The sequence below is a fragment of the Leptopilina heterotoma genome, unplaced genomic scaffold (genome assembly GCF_015476425.1).
Source record: "Leptopilina heterotoma isolate Lh14 unplaced genomic scaffold, ASM1547642v1 Lhet_156, whole genome shotgun sequence".
Classification (NCBI taxonomy): Eukaryota; Metazoa; Arthropoda; class Insecta; order Hymenoptera; family Figitidae; genus Leptopilina; species Leptopilina heterotoma.
In genome coordinates, this window is record NW_025110870.1 from 544,622 (window position 1) to 563,820 (window position 19,199).

The 19,199-nt window shown below is 27.3% G+C and overlaps 2 protein-coding genes across 4 annotated transcripts in view; one reads left to right on the plus strand and one right to left on the minus strand.

Annotated features, from left to right (window-relative positions):
- The window catches only part of LOC122498647 (KH domain-containing, RNA-binding, signal transduction-associated protein 2-like), a 434,337-nt gene that overhangs the window by 107,558 nt on the left and 307,580 nt on the right, over positions 1-19,199 (minus strand). The gene's annotated exons all lie outside the window — the stretch shown is intronic.
- LOC122498638 lies at positions 1,415-10,082 on the plus strand. The gene is made up of 3 exons (XM_043606463.1): positions 1,415-1,992; positions 4,431-5,606; positions 8,089-10,082. The coding sequence occupies exons 1-3, from the start codon at positions 1,906-1,908 to the stop codon at positions 9,427-9,429; spliced, it is 2,604 nt and encodes an 867-aa protein (XP_043462398.1). The 5' UTR covers positions 1,415-1,905; the 3' UTR covers positions 9,430-10,082.

Below are 19,199 nucleotides of genomic sequence, written 5' to 3' on the forward strand. Positions count from 1 at the left end.
CATTAAATTCTTTTGCTTTTTAAAAACAAATTATATAGAAGGTATCCTAAAACTTACAGATATGAAATCGTATTATGTTAAGAATATCAAAAAAATTGCTGAAAATGAGAAAAATGTTATTACTGAATATTTGTCAGAGACATTAAAATGGATGAACGAAGTGTTATTGTTTGATTACTTCGATATGTATAATGAAGGTAAAATTTTAAGACAATTAAAACTTTCGTACTCGAAAATACCAAAAATTATCTCAAATGGTGCTGATTCGTTAAACAAATTCTATTTAGTAATAAGAGAAACTGTATTTTATCCTAGATGTAAAAATGACATGAAAAGAAACAGTTCACCGTTAAATCGGGAACTTAGTTCTCAAGTCTTGGACACAACCAATATTTCTGAAAAAGTTAGTAGTTGCCTCATTAAATAAGTTATATACAATTTCTCTAAAAATTAAAATTATTTCACCACATTTTGTCAATCTACGACTTGAGAAATAGTTCCCGACTTTTTGGTAAACTGTTTCTTCCGTTTATTAAGTAGTGAAAAATCAGTGAATTTTGACTTAGTTTTTCAGTGAAATTTCATTTAATAAAAGTGTAAAAATAGAATCATTGAATATCAGTCAGATTTCACTGATTTAGTTTTAGAGAGTTGTAATAGTGACGATAATTTAATAAATGGTTTGAAAAATTAAAAGTTGAAATAACCATGTGGGCACTGGGACATGGACGTGTATGTCCGTTCGAAAGACACCCGAAAGACATCTTATGTCCTAAGGATGTTTTTAGGATGTAAGGTATCTTTTGGACGCACATAGACATCCTCAGAATGTTCTAAAGACGTCTTAAAGACATTCCATGTCCTAATGCACACTGGAAATGAACGAGAAAAAATTTCATTACAAATAGCGAAAAATTTCTCTAGAATAGAGAAAGTATAAACTCTGAAGTAACTAAAAATGTTCATAATATAATGAAATTCGTAGTTTTAGGTAAAAAATTTTCTCCCCTGATCGCTTTATATTAACATTAATATACAAAGTTTACTGTAATTGCGATACGTACTTCTAAGTAAATGTTTATATTATAATAAAATTAATTAAAAAAATAAAAGATTTCTGAATAATGACTTTTGTATTATTAAAAAAATTATATGTTTGATAACTACCATCACGATCCAATGTTCCTTATTGTTGATTTCATTTATTTATTATTTGCACATGAGATAGGGTTTAGAGTTTCAAAATAAAAATGTCATAAAATAAAAGTTATTGAAAAGTTTATAACTTTTCATGATTAGCATACTGGCTAGCATACATATACATGCTAGAATATCTTTATCATTATAAAAATGTATTAATACATGCGTCGAAAGACATTTTTTTAATTATTTTTTTAGAATGTTAGTTGCAACCATTGGTAGTTCTAATTAGAAACTAAAAATAATTGTAATTATAGCTATTCTTAGTTGCAAATATTGATAGTTGAAAATATGGTGAATTGGAAAAAATAGTAGTCCAATTGTTAATTGCAATCAATAATAGTTGTAAATAATAAAAATTATTACACTTTTCCACTGCAATAATCATTGTATGAAAGTTATTAAAAAAAGATCTATACCAATTACATACATAAAATTTTTTACCAAAATTCGTTGAAACTTCTTCCAAGTTATCTTTTCACAATAAAATGAATCCACATACACACACAAATTTGTCAGCGATTAAAATTTATATTTTTCGTACATGCGATTTTAATTTATGAACTATAGAAAAATAATGTCATAAGAGAAAAGTTGTTAAAAAATTGTTTAATCTTTATAATTTTTCATTTTATCAGAAAGTTTTTTCATTGCAAAAGTAAACCAGTACAAGTGTCGAAGCAAAAATTTGTGCATCAACCAAACATGGATTACCGTTATAAATTTTTGGCGGCATTTGGATTAATTCTGCTACTGCTAGTTGGGAAAATTTCAATCTTGACAGAAAACGATGTAAGTTAAACTTTAAACATTAACTTTTTGAAGCACAGTTTTTCTAAGTATGTTAAATAATTTTTGCTGTATGTTTGTTGAAATCTACTCGTAAAAATAAATAAAAATGTATAACCCCAGTCCACTAGATTAAGAATTGTGAGAACCAGCAAATGTTAAAATATTTTCGAGCATGCAAAAAAAGATTTTAGTTTCTCGCTGAAAACACCATGAAGACCAATTCTAATCATTTCCGTTATATTTTGTCTGTAATATACGAGTGAAAATACATAGGTATGCCGATTTTCAGCTCTCTAGGTAGAAAAACTGTAGTCGTCAGGGAAAAATTCATGCATTTTTTAAAAATTTTCAAAAATTTCGAGTTTTTCGATAAAAACACTATGAAGATCAACTCTAAACATGATCGCTTTATTTTTCCTGTAATCTATTTTTGAAAATACACATGGATACCAATTTTCATCTTTCTAGGTAGGAACTGTGAGCTAAAGGGGGTGGGTAAATTGTTATTTTTGTAACCGTTTTAATAGAGTTCCTACCGGGTACGGAACCCTAAAAAGTATCAAAATATTGATATTGCATTGCAACAATTTTTACCCTTTAAGGACAAAGACGGACACATTTTAGAGACAATTTTCAATGGTCATTTTCTCGTCTCCAAGAACCGTCACCTTCCCGCTGGTACCGTAGATAATTTGTCTAGGGCCTCCTTGACGTCTTCCTGTTCGGTAAGGATGTCCATGTCGCGGATTTCCAGCACAGTCTGCCGGTCCGCCATCTGCACCTTACCTAGGTCGCCGACTACCTTTGTCACCTTTTCAGTGAACAACCTCTTGTTTAAAGACCCTCCAATTTTAAAAAGGAGGTCTCCCTTTTTAGTGGATAAAGCTCCCACAACCCTTGTCTGACTGGCCTTCAGGTCAGCCTCTTCACGAACTTTCGCAAGCACTTTGGCGAAGGTAGTTTCTTCAGCCACTTTGACGATCACTGTGATTCTTCCTCTCTTGACTGAATTTGGCTTTAGTGCCGTTTCGGTTCCCTTGCCTTTAGTCCTTTTAGGAGGTCCCTCCTCCTTCTTCCTTTTTGTGTCCTTCGCACAATGTTTTGGAGCATTACTGCATTAAAATGGTCACGTCTCAGCCTTCGGTCCGTGCATGCTTCTTCTGACCAAGTTAACCCCTGGTAGAACTTCTCGTATTTTTTTGTCGCTACTGCGTGTTTCTCCTTCACATCCTGTATAAGCGATGTTAAGCTTCTGAGTCCAACCTTGATTGTCATATTGACATTCTTCTGGACTTCACAGGACTTCAGCACCTTGCTGCCCTTTTCCTCACGTAGCTTAATGTATTCATCTTGATCTTCATTGCAGCTAGCAATGTCAATCGCAGAAGCATTACTGAAGACAGAAATGCAGTTGGCTTGACTTGTGATGCTGATCGTGCTTCCTCGTCTATCTACTCAGTCCAAGACAACTCTAGGTACTACCAACGCGTTGTTGCCCTCCTGCATCCTTGGGCCACTGGCCACCGTCCCCACGCTTGAAAGCGCTTGACGATCGGAACCAGTGAGGGATTTAGCCGAAGCATTACCCCGCAGGTACACTTTCTTCTTTTTACAATCGCTCATAATAGATGTTTTCTTTTTTCCTGGTTTTGGTCCGCAACGAGTATTTGATTTCCTCAATACCACCTGTTTCTAGAAGCCACACCTATCTACTACCTGATACGTGTCTGATAAAGGTCCAGCAACCCCGCGCAAGAGAACCTAATGCGCTCCAATTAGAACGAAAGCTCCAACCAGACATGGATTCTGTTTTTATTATTTTCCTATTTATAAATCTGGTAAATTATAATATTTCGAAAATAAAGAAACTTTAAAGAAAAAAAGCAGTTTAAATTATTCTAATAATTTAAAATTATTTTTTCATAAGTAATATTATAACTTCTCTTGTAGAATATTTGCATTTTACATTAATGATAAGATTTAAAATGAAAAATAAAAAGCTAATAAAAAGATTTTTTGAATCTTTTTTGTGATTCTAAAATACCAACTAATTGCTTTTAAGACAAACTTGCACATAATATTTTCAAAGTATTTTTGAAATATTTCCCTGTAAAGTATTTGAAATTTTGTTGCATTTAGAAAAATGTCACAGACTTTGAGGACATATTGTAGTAAATGTTGCGTGAACTTAACACTGAAGTATTAAAAATTTTCCGATGAAATATTCAAGAAATAATATTCACTGCGTGCCTACATATGTTTATACATTGTAAAACTAATACATCAGAAATTTGTTCAAACTTCTTCCCTAGCATTCAGAAAAAGAAGAATATAATAGTAAATTGTCTATTAAGAATTTTTTTTGCACAAAAGTATTTTTTCTTGAAGGAATAGGCGCTAAAAATTTAAAAATATTTTTCCAAATTGGTATTTTACAGTTAGAGAAAAAGGAAAGAAACCAATCCATGCCTGATGATGATATCTGTACTCTTTACGATTACTCCCTTGTACTTGATCAATGGCTATTTCGAAAAAATTATAAACCATTAATAGTAACTATAGCACGTAAATTTACTGATGGAATAAGCAGAGTTAGAAATATATCTCAGAGTAAAAGGATATTATACGATAATGAAATTACCAACAAACATTGGAGTAAGATGCATAATATGATAACGGAAAATTTTTATCTATATGAAGCTCACAATGTATACTACTTTGTTTATCCAGTAAACATTCTAAATAATTCTTTCACTATATACTGTCAAAAAAGGTTGTTAACCGATCAGTTAGGTGTTACGTTTGATTTTGTCAACGTAAGAAAAGAGAATCCATTTTTTGAAGATATTTTAGTTCACCTAAAATCAAATTGCTCCAATTGCCCTCTAGTAGAATATGTTAACAAAAAACTAAAAACAGGTGAAAGTTTCTCCGAATTATTTGTATTAAGAGAACAATTGTTTAGAGAAAAAACAAACTACACATCCTTAAAAGCATTCGACAATTATTACGCTTGCGATTCGATTGGATTTAACATTAATTCTGAGAGCGAAAATTTTTTAATGCATTTTAACACAATACTGCAACAGATTCAGAAGAATAGCAACAATTTTGATAAAAGTAGAAAAAAAAGAATTTTCGACAGAAGTCTAAAGTGCTTTAAATCGAGACATCTATTTGTTACGCAAGAAATTTTTAACAATGATATTCAGAAACAGAATCTAAATTATCCTTTCACTGGAATTAATTATTTAAACTGGATTAACGAAACTGTATTTTCACTGAATGTAAATGATAGCTCATTTGGAAATATATGCAAAGATGAACATAAAATATATATATTTAAATTATTTTGTTTTATAAAAGATGTATCAGATATTACATCCTATGACATAGCTGCGTGGACAGATGCCATACAACAACTTGTCGCTGCATCATTAAACAAACAACTGATGTGGTTCAATAGTTTGGTGTCTTTGTATCAAAACGAAGATTTAGTGCAAAGTGATTTCATTTTTCTCCAACTTGAAAATTTGAGAAAAGAAATTCTAAATGAAAGTGGGAATTGGATGAGTGTAATGAATATTACTTTCAACTTGGTTTTGAATTTAATGGCAAGTAATATATTATAATTAACAAATTATCCCCCTCTATATACGGTAAACCAAACAGAAGTCGGACACTTAAGAAAATCTTTTTAATGAATACTGTTTAAAACGTGAAATTCAATTTTTTTTTAAATTTCATCCACGTGTGATTTTTTTCACGGTCCTACAAAACTATTATGCCAATCATGTTTATAAAAAAAATTTCTCATTCGTTAAAAAAATTAGTAAATAAAATAAGTAAGAATACTTACTTATGTATTATGAGTATTATGAATTTTAATAATACTCAAATTGAAAACCCTCAAATTATAGTTGATACTTTTGCTAATATTTTTTCATCTGTCAATGCTAGTTTTCAACCATTATCTTCCAACAAAACTGTAAGTAAAGACCATCCTTACTTTGAAAGTAATTTTATGCAATTAACTGTTAAACAAGTTCTTAAAGCAATGAAATCATTGAAACCGACTACTACAGCGGGACCTGATGAAATCCCAAGCTTTTTACCTAAAGACTGCGCCTCTATCCTTGCTTATCCTTTAACACTTTTTTTCAATTTATGTCTGTTGCACTGTGTGTTCCCGGAGTCTTGGAAAATGGCGAAAGTTCTTCCAGTTTATAAATCTAGTGATAAATCGAGTTGCACGAACTACAGACCAATTGCAATAATTAACAATTTCGCCAAAATATTTGAATTTTGTATCATACCAACTCTTAATTATGCAATTAAACCTGTCGTTTCAGAATTTCAACACGGCTGTATGCCAAAAAGATCTACTTTAACAAATTTAGCACAACTTACTCATTTTATTAGAGAATCCTTCAAACTTAATTTCCAGGTTGATGTAATTTATCTTGATTTCGCTAAAGCTTTCGATACCATTGACCATGACATCCTAGACACAAAATTAGATCTACTAAATATCCTTCTTAACTTTAAACTCTTAATCTTAATTTACTTAAAAAATCGGTCTCATTTCGTCAAAGTTGGTAATTTTCAATCTAAATCTTTTATCCCTTTTCGTGGTGTTCCTCAGGGTTCAGCCCTAGGCTCCCCCCTCTTTACTATCTATATTGATGATGTAGTGAATAATATAAAATCTATGGTTTTACTTTTTGCTGATGATTTGCAAATTTTCAGAAGAGTCAACTCTATTTTCGACGCTACCAACCTTCAATCTGACCTTCAAACCATCCACTCTTGGTGTACTGGAAACAAATTACCCCTTAATATTTCTAAATGTCAAATTTTAACTTTTCACAAATCTAATTTTCCCTTCCTTTTTCCTTACCAAATAAATAACACCTTTCTTTCTCGATTAACTTCCACACGTGACCTTGGCGTAACTTTTTGCTATGACTTAACTTTTGACGAACATATAACATCCTTAGTCTCTACCGCTTCTCGAATGCTGGGTTTTCTCATCAGGTCCAGTAGAAACTTTAGTAACGTGTCAACTTTTACCTTATTGTTTAACGCTCTGGTTCGCTCTCCGGCAGAATATGCTTCGTTAATATGGAATCCCCATACTAAAAAGAGTGCTAAGCCTATTTATAAAATCCAAAAACATTTCTTAAAATTCCTAGCTTTTAAGGAGGACGGTCTTTACCCCCAACGAGGGTGTGATTATATTGCACTGTGTGAACGTTTTGATTTTTTGACTTTGGAAGAACGACGCATAATCAATGCATCTATTTTTGTATTTAAAATCATTAACTATAACATTGACTGTAGAATTCTACTAGACTTAATTAATTTCAGGATCCCTCGTAATCATCTAGAGATGTTTCACCATTTTATATTGACCAAAGTGACTTAATTCGAATAAAAAATACTCCTATCTTTTTTGCGTGCTATCATATAAACCGAATGTACAATTCTTTTCGCCCGAATATGGATTTATTTGTAGCGTCACAATCTAAGTTTGTAGAATGCGTAAAAAACTATGTTGTCAGTCTACGAGAGCACAACTAATCACGTCACTATTAGCTAACATATTTTGTTTTTTTTTAAATTTTATTTTCCGTATTATTTTTGTTTTTTCTCTTTAAGCAGCTTAGTTCTGATTGTATTAGCTTTTCTATAAACGCATTTTTTTTGTTCAATTCTATTTTTCTCTTGTAACCCATTTATGGTTCTTTGTAGGACCGCGGGGATGTATTTTGATAAAAAAATAAATAAATAAATAAATACGATAGTACTCAGCCACCCTCAAAAACCGTAGAAAAGAATTTTTTTAAATTACAGAAGCTTAAATTTCTTTATAACCTTAGACATGATTAGCAACAAACAAATTGTCTTTATCTCATACGGTTTCACAGATATTTAAAATTGAAAAAGTGTCCGACTACTGTCTGGTTTACGCTATATATATGAAAAAATAATTAAAGTCGTACAAAGTATATAGTATATAGTGGAAAAACATTAAAAATATGTTGAGAGTACTAATAAATAACAGTTATTAATTCTAAACATTTGTGTCTACAGATAGAAAAGAGTAGTAGCAAGTCTGTGTTAAGTTCACCCTGTTTATTTTACAATTATTTGGACACAATTGATGCCTTACTTCCTGAGATGGAATTCAAGAGATTGGTAATAATCGTAGCTGATAGTATGCCGTCAGGGGTACGAAAAGTTGCACATATAGCAGGCAGAAGAGTAGTACCAAGAATAAAAAGAGAAGATCTTCATTATACAAAACAGTTTGTGTATGATGAAATAATGAAACATTTTTATCTGCTTCAATCCAATGATACTTATTATTATGTTTATCCATTGACTGAAAATAGACAAATCGACGTATTGATTACCTATTTCGAGATCAAGATGATTAGTGATTATTCAAAAGTTGTATTTTATTTCGCAAACTATTCTAATTCTTTTTTACCCGATAAATTCGAAACCATGAGTTATAATGACTTACTCCTTCCTGCTCTTCCAGACAACTGTCACTTATTTACAACAAACTGTGAAAACCGTTTTTTAAATCCCATATATTTAATTAATCTGCAGAAAAAATTTCACAGACGCTATTCAAAATATTTGTCAGTATCTGCTATGTTTTTACAAATATTACCAAAATCAGTTAATAATGATTATTCACATTATAAAGATAATAATTCGATAGAATATGCACAGAAATTTTATGATTTTCTAAAAACACAACAAATTTCTTATCGTACAGATTATTTACTTAATGATTTTCCATGCTCATCGCTGCTGGAAATAAATAAAGGAATTAACATTGATTTCAGAATAACCGAAATAGGAGATTTTTTCCATATTTTACTTTTCATACAATCTGCTTACAATAACATAACATCAATAAATATCACAGACAATGATAATTTAAAATATTTTTGTATGAATTCGAATATTTTTCAGTTTATTAAGTTCTTTTGCTTTTTAAAAATAAATTGTATTCAAGGTATGTTTAAACATATAGATGCGAATTCGTATTATGTCAAGAATATGGAAAAAATTGCTCAAAATGAGAAAAATGTTATTACTGAATATTTGTCAAAGACATTAATATGGATGAACGAAATGTTACAGTTTGATTACCACGATATGTATAATAAAGCTAAAATTTTAAAACAATTAAAACTTTCATACTTGAAAATACCAAAAATTATCTCAAATGGTGCTGATTCGTTAGACAAATTCTATTTAGTATTAAGAGAAACTGTATTTTATCCTAGATGTAAAAATTACATGAAAAGAAACAGTTCACCGTTAAATCGGGATCTTTCGATCTTAAGTCTTATGCGTGACCAATATCTGAATAATGAGCGAAACAATTCATTTTACCATGTACAACGACATTAAATAATAATAAGATATATTCTGTTACTGTTTATTCTTTTCTCAAATAAATTCTTTATTTAATAAATTTATTTACTATTTATATTATATTTATTTATTATTTAATTCTTTAAGGGAGGGTAAAGATAGTTATTCGATCGAAGCAAAAATTGAAGGTCTCGATCCAAGAAATGGATATAATTTTTAAGGCACTAAATTCTTCACTTCTAAAATAAAAAAGGATTTCAAATTTTAATTTTTTGTAAGCATTTCGTATTTGTTTAAAGATTACGAAAAAGTTCCTCTAAAAATTATGATTTAAAACCTTTTAATTTTTTATTTATTTGACAATGATTTTTAGATGAAAAAAATTATAGCCAGTTCTCCGATCGGGACTCTCAATCGACAAAGTTATGAGTATTTGAGGGTCCGTTGTCTGTTCGATAAAAAGCCGCGCATATTTTAAGTTTTGAATTTTTAGTGTGCAAAACTTTAAAACGTTTTCCTAAAAGTTGTTATTTTTTAAGCCCGTGTGTAACATAATAACTAAAAAACTACTGAACCAATCGTTTTAAAATTTTACACACTCCTTCTTCACATAATTCCTCAGATATCTATTAAAGTTTTTTTGTATTTTTAATACTACGACCAGATTTTATTCAAAAGTCTAATTTCAATATAAAATAAGTATTGTGTATTTTGTTGGTTTAAATAAAAGTAAATATTTTCCTCAAGTTGAGAATTAATTTTTCTTGAAGATTTTTAAAGAAGGCAAAGACTAAGGAATAAGAGAATTAGTGAAAAAATTTTTTTAGCTATATTGACATAATTTAACAATAAACTCAATTAATATTTACTTACTTTTAGCTAAATGATTAATAAAAAAACAATATAAATCAGTGATTGCTGACATTTTGCTATCGAATAAGTTGTGATTAACTTGTTTACAATATAATTGATGACAGAAATAAACTAGTTTTGATAAAAGTTGCGTTAATTACAGTTTGCAAAAGGCAGGCCGTAAAAATGGTTCAAAGCCTCGTAATAAAAAGATCGTAAAACAGGACAACTCTATGAAATTTTCTAAAAAAGTTCTCAAATAAAAGAAAAAAATTTATTTTCATAGTATTTTGTTTTTTGTTGTCAATTTTATATCATAAAATTTAAAAAAAATAAAGTTTCAACTTGTCCGGAATTGTTGACTTTTTTAAAACTTTCTTTAAACTTAAAAAGAAATTAATAAAAATTAAGAAGACTTCACGTTCTAATGAAAAAGGTTAAGATATGAAAGCATTTTTTGCCAGAACTGTGAATTTTTTTTTATCAATTTTCTTGAAATGTGCAGTAATTTAAAAAAAGAGTTTTATCTTTTACTGAGACATTAAATTTTTCGCTTTATATTTTTTTCTACTTTTTCATATTTTATTTTCTAAACTATTTTAATTTGATAATTCGAATTTAACCTTTAACAATAAATTAACAATAAATTTTAAAGAGTGACATAAAAAATATTCTTTATGTTATTTATTATACCTTCCAAGGATCGAATTTCAATATAAACCAAAAAAAAGTTATGAAAAAGTTTATTTTCCTTATAACATAACCGAGCTGTTCAGTTAATTTAATTATAAAATTTTTAAAAATGGTTTAACCCTTTAACGTACAGTGAGACATATACCTCTCACCTACTTTAAAATTTTTTTCTCTTTTTTATAAAATCAAAAAGAATCCTTTAAGTCCACAGAAAAGGTCAATAAAAAAAATTTATAGGTATAATTTAAAAAATCATAACTTTCTTAAATCTCAATAGATCAAGTTCTAAACGGTCTTATTTTGATGAGGAGAGCGATAGGAACAAACATGCATGGATTTTTGAAAAAAAAATACTTTTGAAATACATTTCTTTAAAAAAGGACCAAAAATCACAAAATTTTAAAAAGGTAGAAATTTTAGTAGAAATTTCGTAGATTTGTCCAGATAATGATTTTCATTATAAGTTCAGCAGTGTGAAAGAAATTATAAAGTGAAAAAAATTTGATTTATCTGACAAATTTTTAACAGTGAAAATTTAACACCTCAGTTTCATTAGTGTAGATGTCCAGCATTACTATGTGTCTCGGATCTCGTTGGGTAAATCTAGCTTTATACGAGAGCAAACAAGTTATTTGAATAATTTTTGACTAACTGCAGCAGTCACACATGTCTCTTGCATTTTGTATATATTTTTCTTTTAATCATGAGGTTCTTTTTCTCATAAAAACTTTCTTTATGCAAACCCATGTGCTTATTTATAAATAAATATTTGACTCTGTTGTGAGCTTTTATCAAAGTAGGCAAAAAAATCTTTTTTCTATTTAACATAAGAGTAAAGGACAATTAGCTCATAAACATTACTATTAAATTTTTATATACTTTCACTAGATAATAAATCAATATTGGATTTTTTCACTATTGGATTTTTAACAATATATTATAAAAATGCCTTTTTTGAACTTCACAATGAGATTCCTTAGATTTAAAGCACAATAGAGAGTAAAAAGTTATAAAATGTGACGTTGTTGATTCAAAGTCCAGTAAATACTTTTATTTCTAAAGAATTCTGAAGTTGTTTCAAGAAGTTTACAAACTGAGTTTAAAAAGAATTTATTGGAATCGTGGTTCGAAATATTAGAAATTCCTTATTATTTTTGTAAAAATGGGATCTTTTCTTAAACATGAATATAAACTTGCTTAAAGGTAAAATTTGTTTATTTTTATTTATTTCGACAGATTGATTCTGTTAATTGTTTTATGTTGTTTTTTGTTAATGTTAATCATTAGATTAAATTTTATACTAGCAAACAATTCGCGCGGCTAACTTCTTACTACCTTTTTTTTTTAAATATAATTAGTAATTTTAAAAATAATAGAATTTAAAAATTTTCGAATTTAAATTCATGTTGAAAACACTAAAAAAAATCGATTTTGAAATAATTACAAATAATACCTAATTAAAAAAAATAAAATTCTTCTTAAAAAATTCAACTATGTTCCAAATTTAAAAAAATTCTCGTAAAAATCTCAATTGACTTTATAAATAACAAAATTCTTCTCCAAAGTTCAATTATTTTCATAAACGTCAAAAAAATCATTGTCCTAATTTTAATAATTTTCAAAAATAAAATGCAATTTTCCAATTTCAATGATTTTCAATATCTACTATTTTAATAAAATTTCCCAAAAAGAATTCAAATTTTAATTACTATTTTACTAAAATTTCACAAAACAATTCTATTATTAAAAAAAAAATGTTAAAAAATTCTTCTCAAACATTCAATTAATATAAAAAATATTAAAATTTTTGCTAGGAATTCAATTATTTCCAAAAATAATAAAATTCTTTACAAAATTTTAATTATTTCAAAGATTTTAATCAAAATTCTTGTAAAGAATGCAATTTTTTTTATAAATAATTAGATTTTTTTAGGTAATTCAATTATTTTTTAAAATTTTAACAAAATTCTTTACAAAAATTCAATTATTGTCATAAATAATGAAATTCTTCTGACCAATTCAAGTATTTCAAAAAATAATAGAATCCTTGTAAAGAATTAAATTATTTTTATAAATAAGTAAATTTTTTTAGGGGATTTCAATTTTTTTTTATAGATAATTAAATTTTTCAGGGGAATTCAATTATTTTTTAAAATTTTAACAAAATTCTTCATAAAAATTCAATTACTTTCATAAGTAAGAAAATTCTTGTAAAGAATTCGATTATTTCAAAGATCTTAATCATTTTTTTGGAAAGAATTCAATTAATTTCATAAAAATAATAAAATTCTTCTGAGAAATTAAATTATTTTCGAAAATAATAAAATTGTTTGCAAAATTTGAATGATTTAAAAGATTTTAATCAATTTTTTGGGCAAGAATTCAATTAATTTTCTAAATAATAACATTTTTCTGAAGAATTTAATTTCTTTTTCAATTAAATCGATGCAAAAATTCAATTATTTCTATAAATAATAAAATACAATGTAGAATTTCAATTATTTTTTTATACAATTTTAAATGAATTCCGCGAAAAGTGCAATTATTTTTAAAAAATTTTATTAAAATATATTTATAAAATAAAAAATTTGATTTAAAAACAAAATTCATTTTTTCGAAAAAATTTTTGAACAAAAATAATAGAATTTTCAAATAATTGCAGAAATTCAATTATTTGAAAAAAAAATTCTTGTCCTAATTTCAATAATTTTTAACAAATTTTCTAATTTTAACGATTTTCAATATCTACTATTTTAATAAAATTTCCCAAAAAGAATTCAATTATTTAAAAAAAAGTTTAATAAAATTTTGTGCAAACATTTAATTATTTTCATAAATAATAAAATTTTTTTAAGGAATTTAATTATTATTTTCATAAAAAATTCCTGTGGTAAATCCTGTTCCAAAAAAAAAAAAGATTAAAAATAAGATTTGTGCAAATTTTCTTCTTCTTTTTCTAAAACAAAATAATAATTTTGTTTAAAGAAATTGTGATTCATAAAGAAAAATAATGCAAAATAAAAAAAAAATAAATAAAAATAAAAAAAAATAAAAAATAAATAAAAAAAAAAATAAAAAATAAAAAATAAATAAATAAATAAATAAATATATATATATATATATATATATATATATATATATATTTATTTATTATTTTTAAATAATAAAATTTTCTATTTCTTAATCACAGTTGTTAAACAATTTTCTAATTTTCTTTAGAAGTAAAGAACAAAAATAATTTTAATTTGACAAAACATAATATTTAAGAAAATTTTAGTCTTTTAATGAAAAGATGTGAAAAAATTCTGATGATTTCTATTTGTCATTATAATTTTGAATTAATTATTATAAAATAAAAATAATTATAACATAATAATATAATATGTAGGGGAGAGTCTCCAGTTGTGAGACGGGTTTTATTTTTGACCCGTAAATTGTAAACCGGTAAAAGAAATTGTAAATAAAATACACCGTTCGAAAGGTAACAGAAATACGCAACTTTTATTAAAAGAAAGTATAGTGTTTCGATGAACTCAAAAAATTTTACGATACATTTTCCGAGCACATCGCTTTTTTCAAAAAAAAAAAATGTCTCCAGTTGTGAGACACTCATTAAAAATTGCTAAAATGTAATAAGTTTGACCTAAAACGTTATGTTTACTATAAATAATTAAATATATTAATAATATATATTATTGTATACTAAATAATAATATTTATTCGCTAAAATATGACTATCAAATAAACACAATTTAATAGCTTCAACAAGAGCATTAAAATTGATTTCTGCTGAATCAATTGACTTTTTTCCACTTGACATGCCCAAAAATACTAGAAAAAAAATGAAAACAACATTTAAATAGTATGCCTGCAAAGTCGTATTTTTTATGCTGTCCAGATGGGTGTTGACACCGTCTCACAACTGGTGATATGCTGTGTCTCACACCCAGAAATTGGCGCTATTTTGAAAAAGGAAAATTAAATTATTTTTAACCGTAGATTGGAACAATGCAATATTGCATCACAAAATATAAGGAAAACACTAAAAGAAAATGCATTACATTTACCTTTTCTAATTAATTAACTTGAAAAAAAGTACTTTGTATTTATTTAAAAAACGCTTTTTAGTCGATTATCACACACAGTGTTGGTATTTAACAAAAAACAGTTTATATATCCGCTTCGGCGTACACGAAAAAGTTGGCTCATATAAAAAGAAATGTTTTTATATAAACCAATCGGCATTTTAATATTGCATGTTAAAAAAAATTGACTGTCTCACAACTGGAGGTGTCTCACAACTGGAAACTCTCCCCTATACAATCTTTCTAATGTTAACAAAAAACAAAAGTATAAATAAAAGACAACTTCAGAGTGTGAGGGAAAGAAAAAGTGAATGAATGAAAGAACATTCAAATTAATATAGTTAATTAATTAATTAATTTGTTACAATTCAATATTAAAACTTAAGTTATAAATTTTAAACTTTTACTTCACTAATTGTTTGGACATTTGCAAAAACTTTAACTTGGCGGAAATTTTTGCATCAAAGATGTTTTTGTTGGAATTTGAAAGTTCTATAAACAAATAAAACAAAAAATTACAGAAGGTTAAAAATGCAATAATAAGGATAGAGTTAATTCTAATTGAGAAGAGTCACTGGGAACTTAATTGTAATTCACTTTTGCGTAACATTAATGAGACAACCATGTGTTGAGCTTGCAAATGAGATGCTGATGAGTACACGCAACGTGTTACAATGTTTGGCCGCGCGTGTTCTGAGTTGTGAGGGTGTTTGTATGAGCGTCGTCGCGTGTAAAATTTAAAAAATAATAATTTCATAATTTTTAATTAAAATTTGAAGGAAAATTCTTAAACATGTAAAATTCTAAAGTCTTGAAACACTTCTCTCTAAATTTGAATCAGCGAAAAGTCGCTGATTCACCAGCCCAGAGTATGCAGCTGATGAAATAGCGTATATATGTCGTAGCCACATTGTGAAAAACCGCACTTCATGAAATGCCTAGACGTTTCATGAAGTGCAGGCACATTGTGAAAAAAATATTTACTTCACCACGTGTCCAATATTTTTGGACATTTCATGAAGTGCAACAGCCAATTATACATTTTGTGAAACTAAATAAAATTTCACAATACGTCCAAATATAAAATGCATTTCATGAAATGCCCAAGTCGTTGAATGCCGATAATGAAGAAATTGTATGAACTTTCTTAGTATTATTTCTACGGTAAGTATAATCTCAAATTAAAATCTGATTCCCCACCTTAACCGATTAATTAGTCATTCATTTACAAATCAATGTCATTATCTGTCTATTAATGTAGTGTTGTTAGTACATTTGAAAAAGAAAGACTGATTATTTAATTTATATTTTTAAAAAAATGGAAAACGAATCTGTGACGCGCGTGGTAGTAAATGAGAGTGATCATCTCGAAAAACTGGAGCAACACTACCGTAAAAAACCGAATAAAAAACCATATGGATGTGCAGAAATAAACAATATGATTAGTGAAATAGTGTCGACAAAGAATAAACTGTAAGTAATCTGTAAAACCATAATTTAAATATAAATAAAAGAAAATTTAATTTTTTATAATTAAGAAAATTGAAATAAATCTAAAAAAATTTATATTAGATAACACTGGGTTACAAAAAAATGGTCATGTCGTGTTTATTTAAAATTTACTGTGTTTATTGAAAGTTTAGGTGTCACAGAATAAGAATATACCAGAAAAACTTTTTTTCATTCGGTCATTCCCTTAAAAAACGAGTTTAAAGTCTCAAAAAACCGTATTTTTAGCACTTTTTGAGGCAGCGTAACAAGAAAACGCAACATGATAAAAATCTCTACAAAAGCTTAAATAAAAGCTTAAACCTTCAACTTTAAGGCTCAGAACTGAAAAGTACTTAAATAAGCACTGAAAACCTGCAGTCACTATCTGAAATTATCAAAAAAGCTGGGTTAGGTAGCACTTGGTAAAAATCAATTTCCCTAACCGGATTCGGTTGCAAATTGTTATTTTAGGTTTTTGAGGTTTCTAATGACGAATTGGAACTTAGATTTGAAAAATTTCAAAGTGGCGGACTCAATTTTTTAAAATTATTAACGCAAATTTTGAAAAATTGAGTGAATTCATTATTTTCAGTCCGCCATTTTGAAATTTTTAAATCTAAGTTCCAATTCGTCATTAGAAACCTCAAAAAACTTCAAATAACAAGTTGCAACCGAATCCGCTTAAGGAAATCGATTTTTACCAATTGCTTCCTGTTCTAGCTTTTTTTGACAATTTCAGGTAGCGACTGCTTAATTAAGGAGGTTTTCATTGATTATTTAAGTACTTTTCAGTTCTGAGCCTCAAAGTTGAAGGTTTAAGCTTTTATTTAAGCTCTTGTAGAGATTTTTATCATGTTGCGTTTTCTTGTTACGCTGCCTCAATAAGTGCTAAAAATACGGTTTTTGACACTTTAAACTCGTTTTTTTAAGGGAATGACCGAATGAAAAAATGTTTTACTGGTATATTCTTATTCAGTGACACCTAAACTTTCAATAAACACAGGAAACTTTGAATAAACACGATATGACCATTTTTTTGTAACCCAGTGTAATTAGTCTTTCTTTTTCGAATGTACTAACAACACTACGTTAATAGACAGATAATGACATTGATTTGTAAATGAATGACTAATTAATCGGTTAAGGTGGGGAATCAGATTTTAATTTGAGATTATACTTACCGTAGAAATAATACTAAGAAAGTTAATACAATTTCTTCATTATCGGCATTCAACGACTTGGGCATTTCATGAAATGCATTTTATATTTGGACGTATTGTGAAATTTTATTTAGTTTCACAAAATGCATAATTGGCTGTTGCACTTCATGAAATGTCCAAAAATATTGGACACATGGTGAAGTAAATATTTTTTTCACAATGTGCCTGCACTTCATGAAACGTCTAGGCATTTCATGAAGTGCAGTTTTTCACAATGTGGCTATGACATATATACGCTATTTCATCAGCTGCATACTCTGGGCTGGTGAATCAGCGACTTTTCGCTGATTCAAATTTAGAGAGTTGCAATACACGAAAGTGTAAATCAGAAAATTTGCAGAAAAGGTTCGTGTATAAATACAAAATAAAGATTCTTAATATTTGTATATGGAAAATAGTAAGTTCAGTGACTGGATGTTGATTTTCGCTTCGACTTATTTGAGTATCTTATTTGGCATACGATGTTAAGTTCTAAAGTCCAAGTTTTCATTTAACAAGTAAATATATTCTTATAAGTCAATTATATGACAAGATTTAACCCTTTTGAGCCCCCGGGAAATTTTTTTGGATCGCTGATTACGAATCAGATGCCAGATTTTAAAAATTTTTCAAAATCCAAAATGGCAGATCCAATATGGCAGACAAGATTTTCAAAAATTGCTTCGATTTTATTCAACATAGGTAATAAATAATAAAAATTTCATAAGAATTTTAATTATTTACCAATTTTTTTTTTATAAATTTCTTCTCAATAATTCCATTATTTTCATAAATAATCAAACTTTTTACAGAGATTTTATTATTTTTAATCCAATTTTAATAGAATTTCTCGAAAAATTAGTACCAATTCAAATTTAGAGACAAACTTTTATAGCGCGAATTTTTAGAAATAATTGAATTTTGAAAAGGTTTCAAAATCTCACAAGAAATTCATTTATTTACAAATTTTTTATAAATTTCTTCGCAATAATTCCATTATTTTTATAAACAATAATCGAATTCTTCGAAAAATGTAATTATTCTTACAAATTTTATTAAAATTCATCGAAAGAATTCAATTATTTAAAAATTTATTCATAAAACACTTTACGAGAATTCAATTTTGAGAAACATTCAATTATTCAATAAATTATTTATTTTTGTATTTAATTTGATTGTGAAATAAAGAAACAAATATGAATAATTGAATTCTCATAGAATTTTTAAATAAAAAATAATTTAAAAATGAATTTCTGTTAAAATTTTAAATTATAATTGAATATTAAAAAGCATTATAGCATGAATTTTTAAAAATAATTGAATTTTGAAAAAGTTTCAAATTCAAATCTTTGAAAATTTGTAATTTCTTTTACTTTTAATTAACAGTTCTGTAGAATTTACTCTTTTGAATAAAAGTTTAATTGAATTTTTTTTAAAAATTATTTAAAGTTTTTATTTTCTAATTTTAATTGGAGAATTTCCGAAT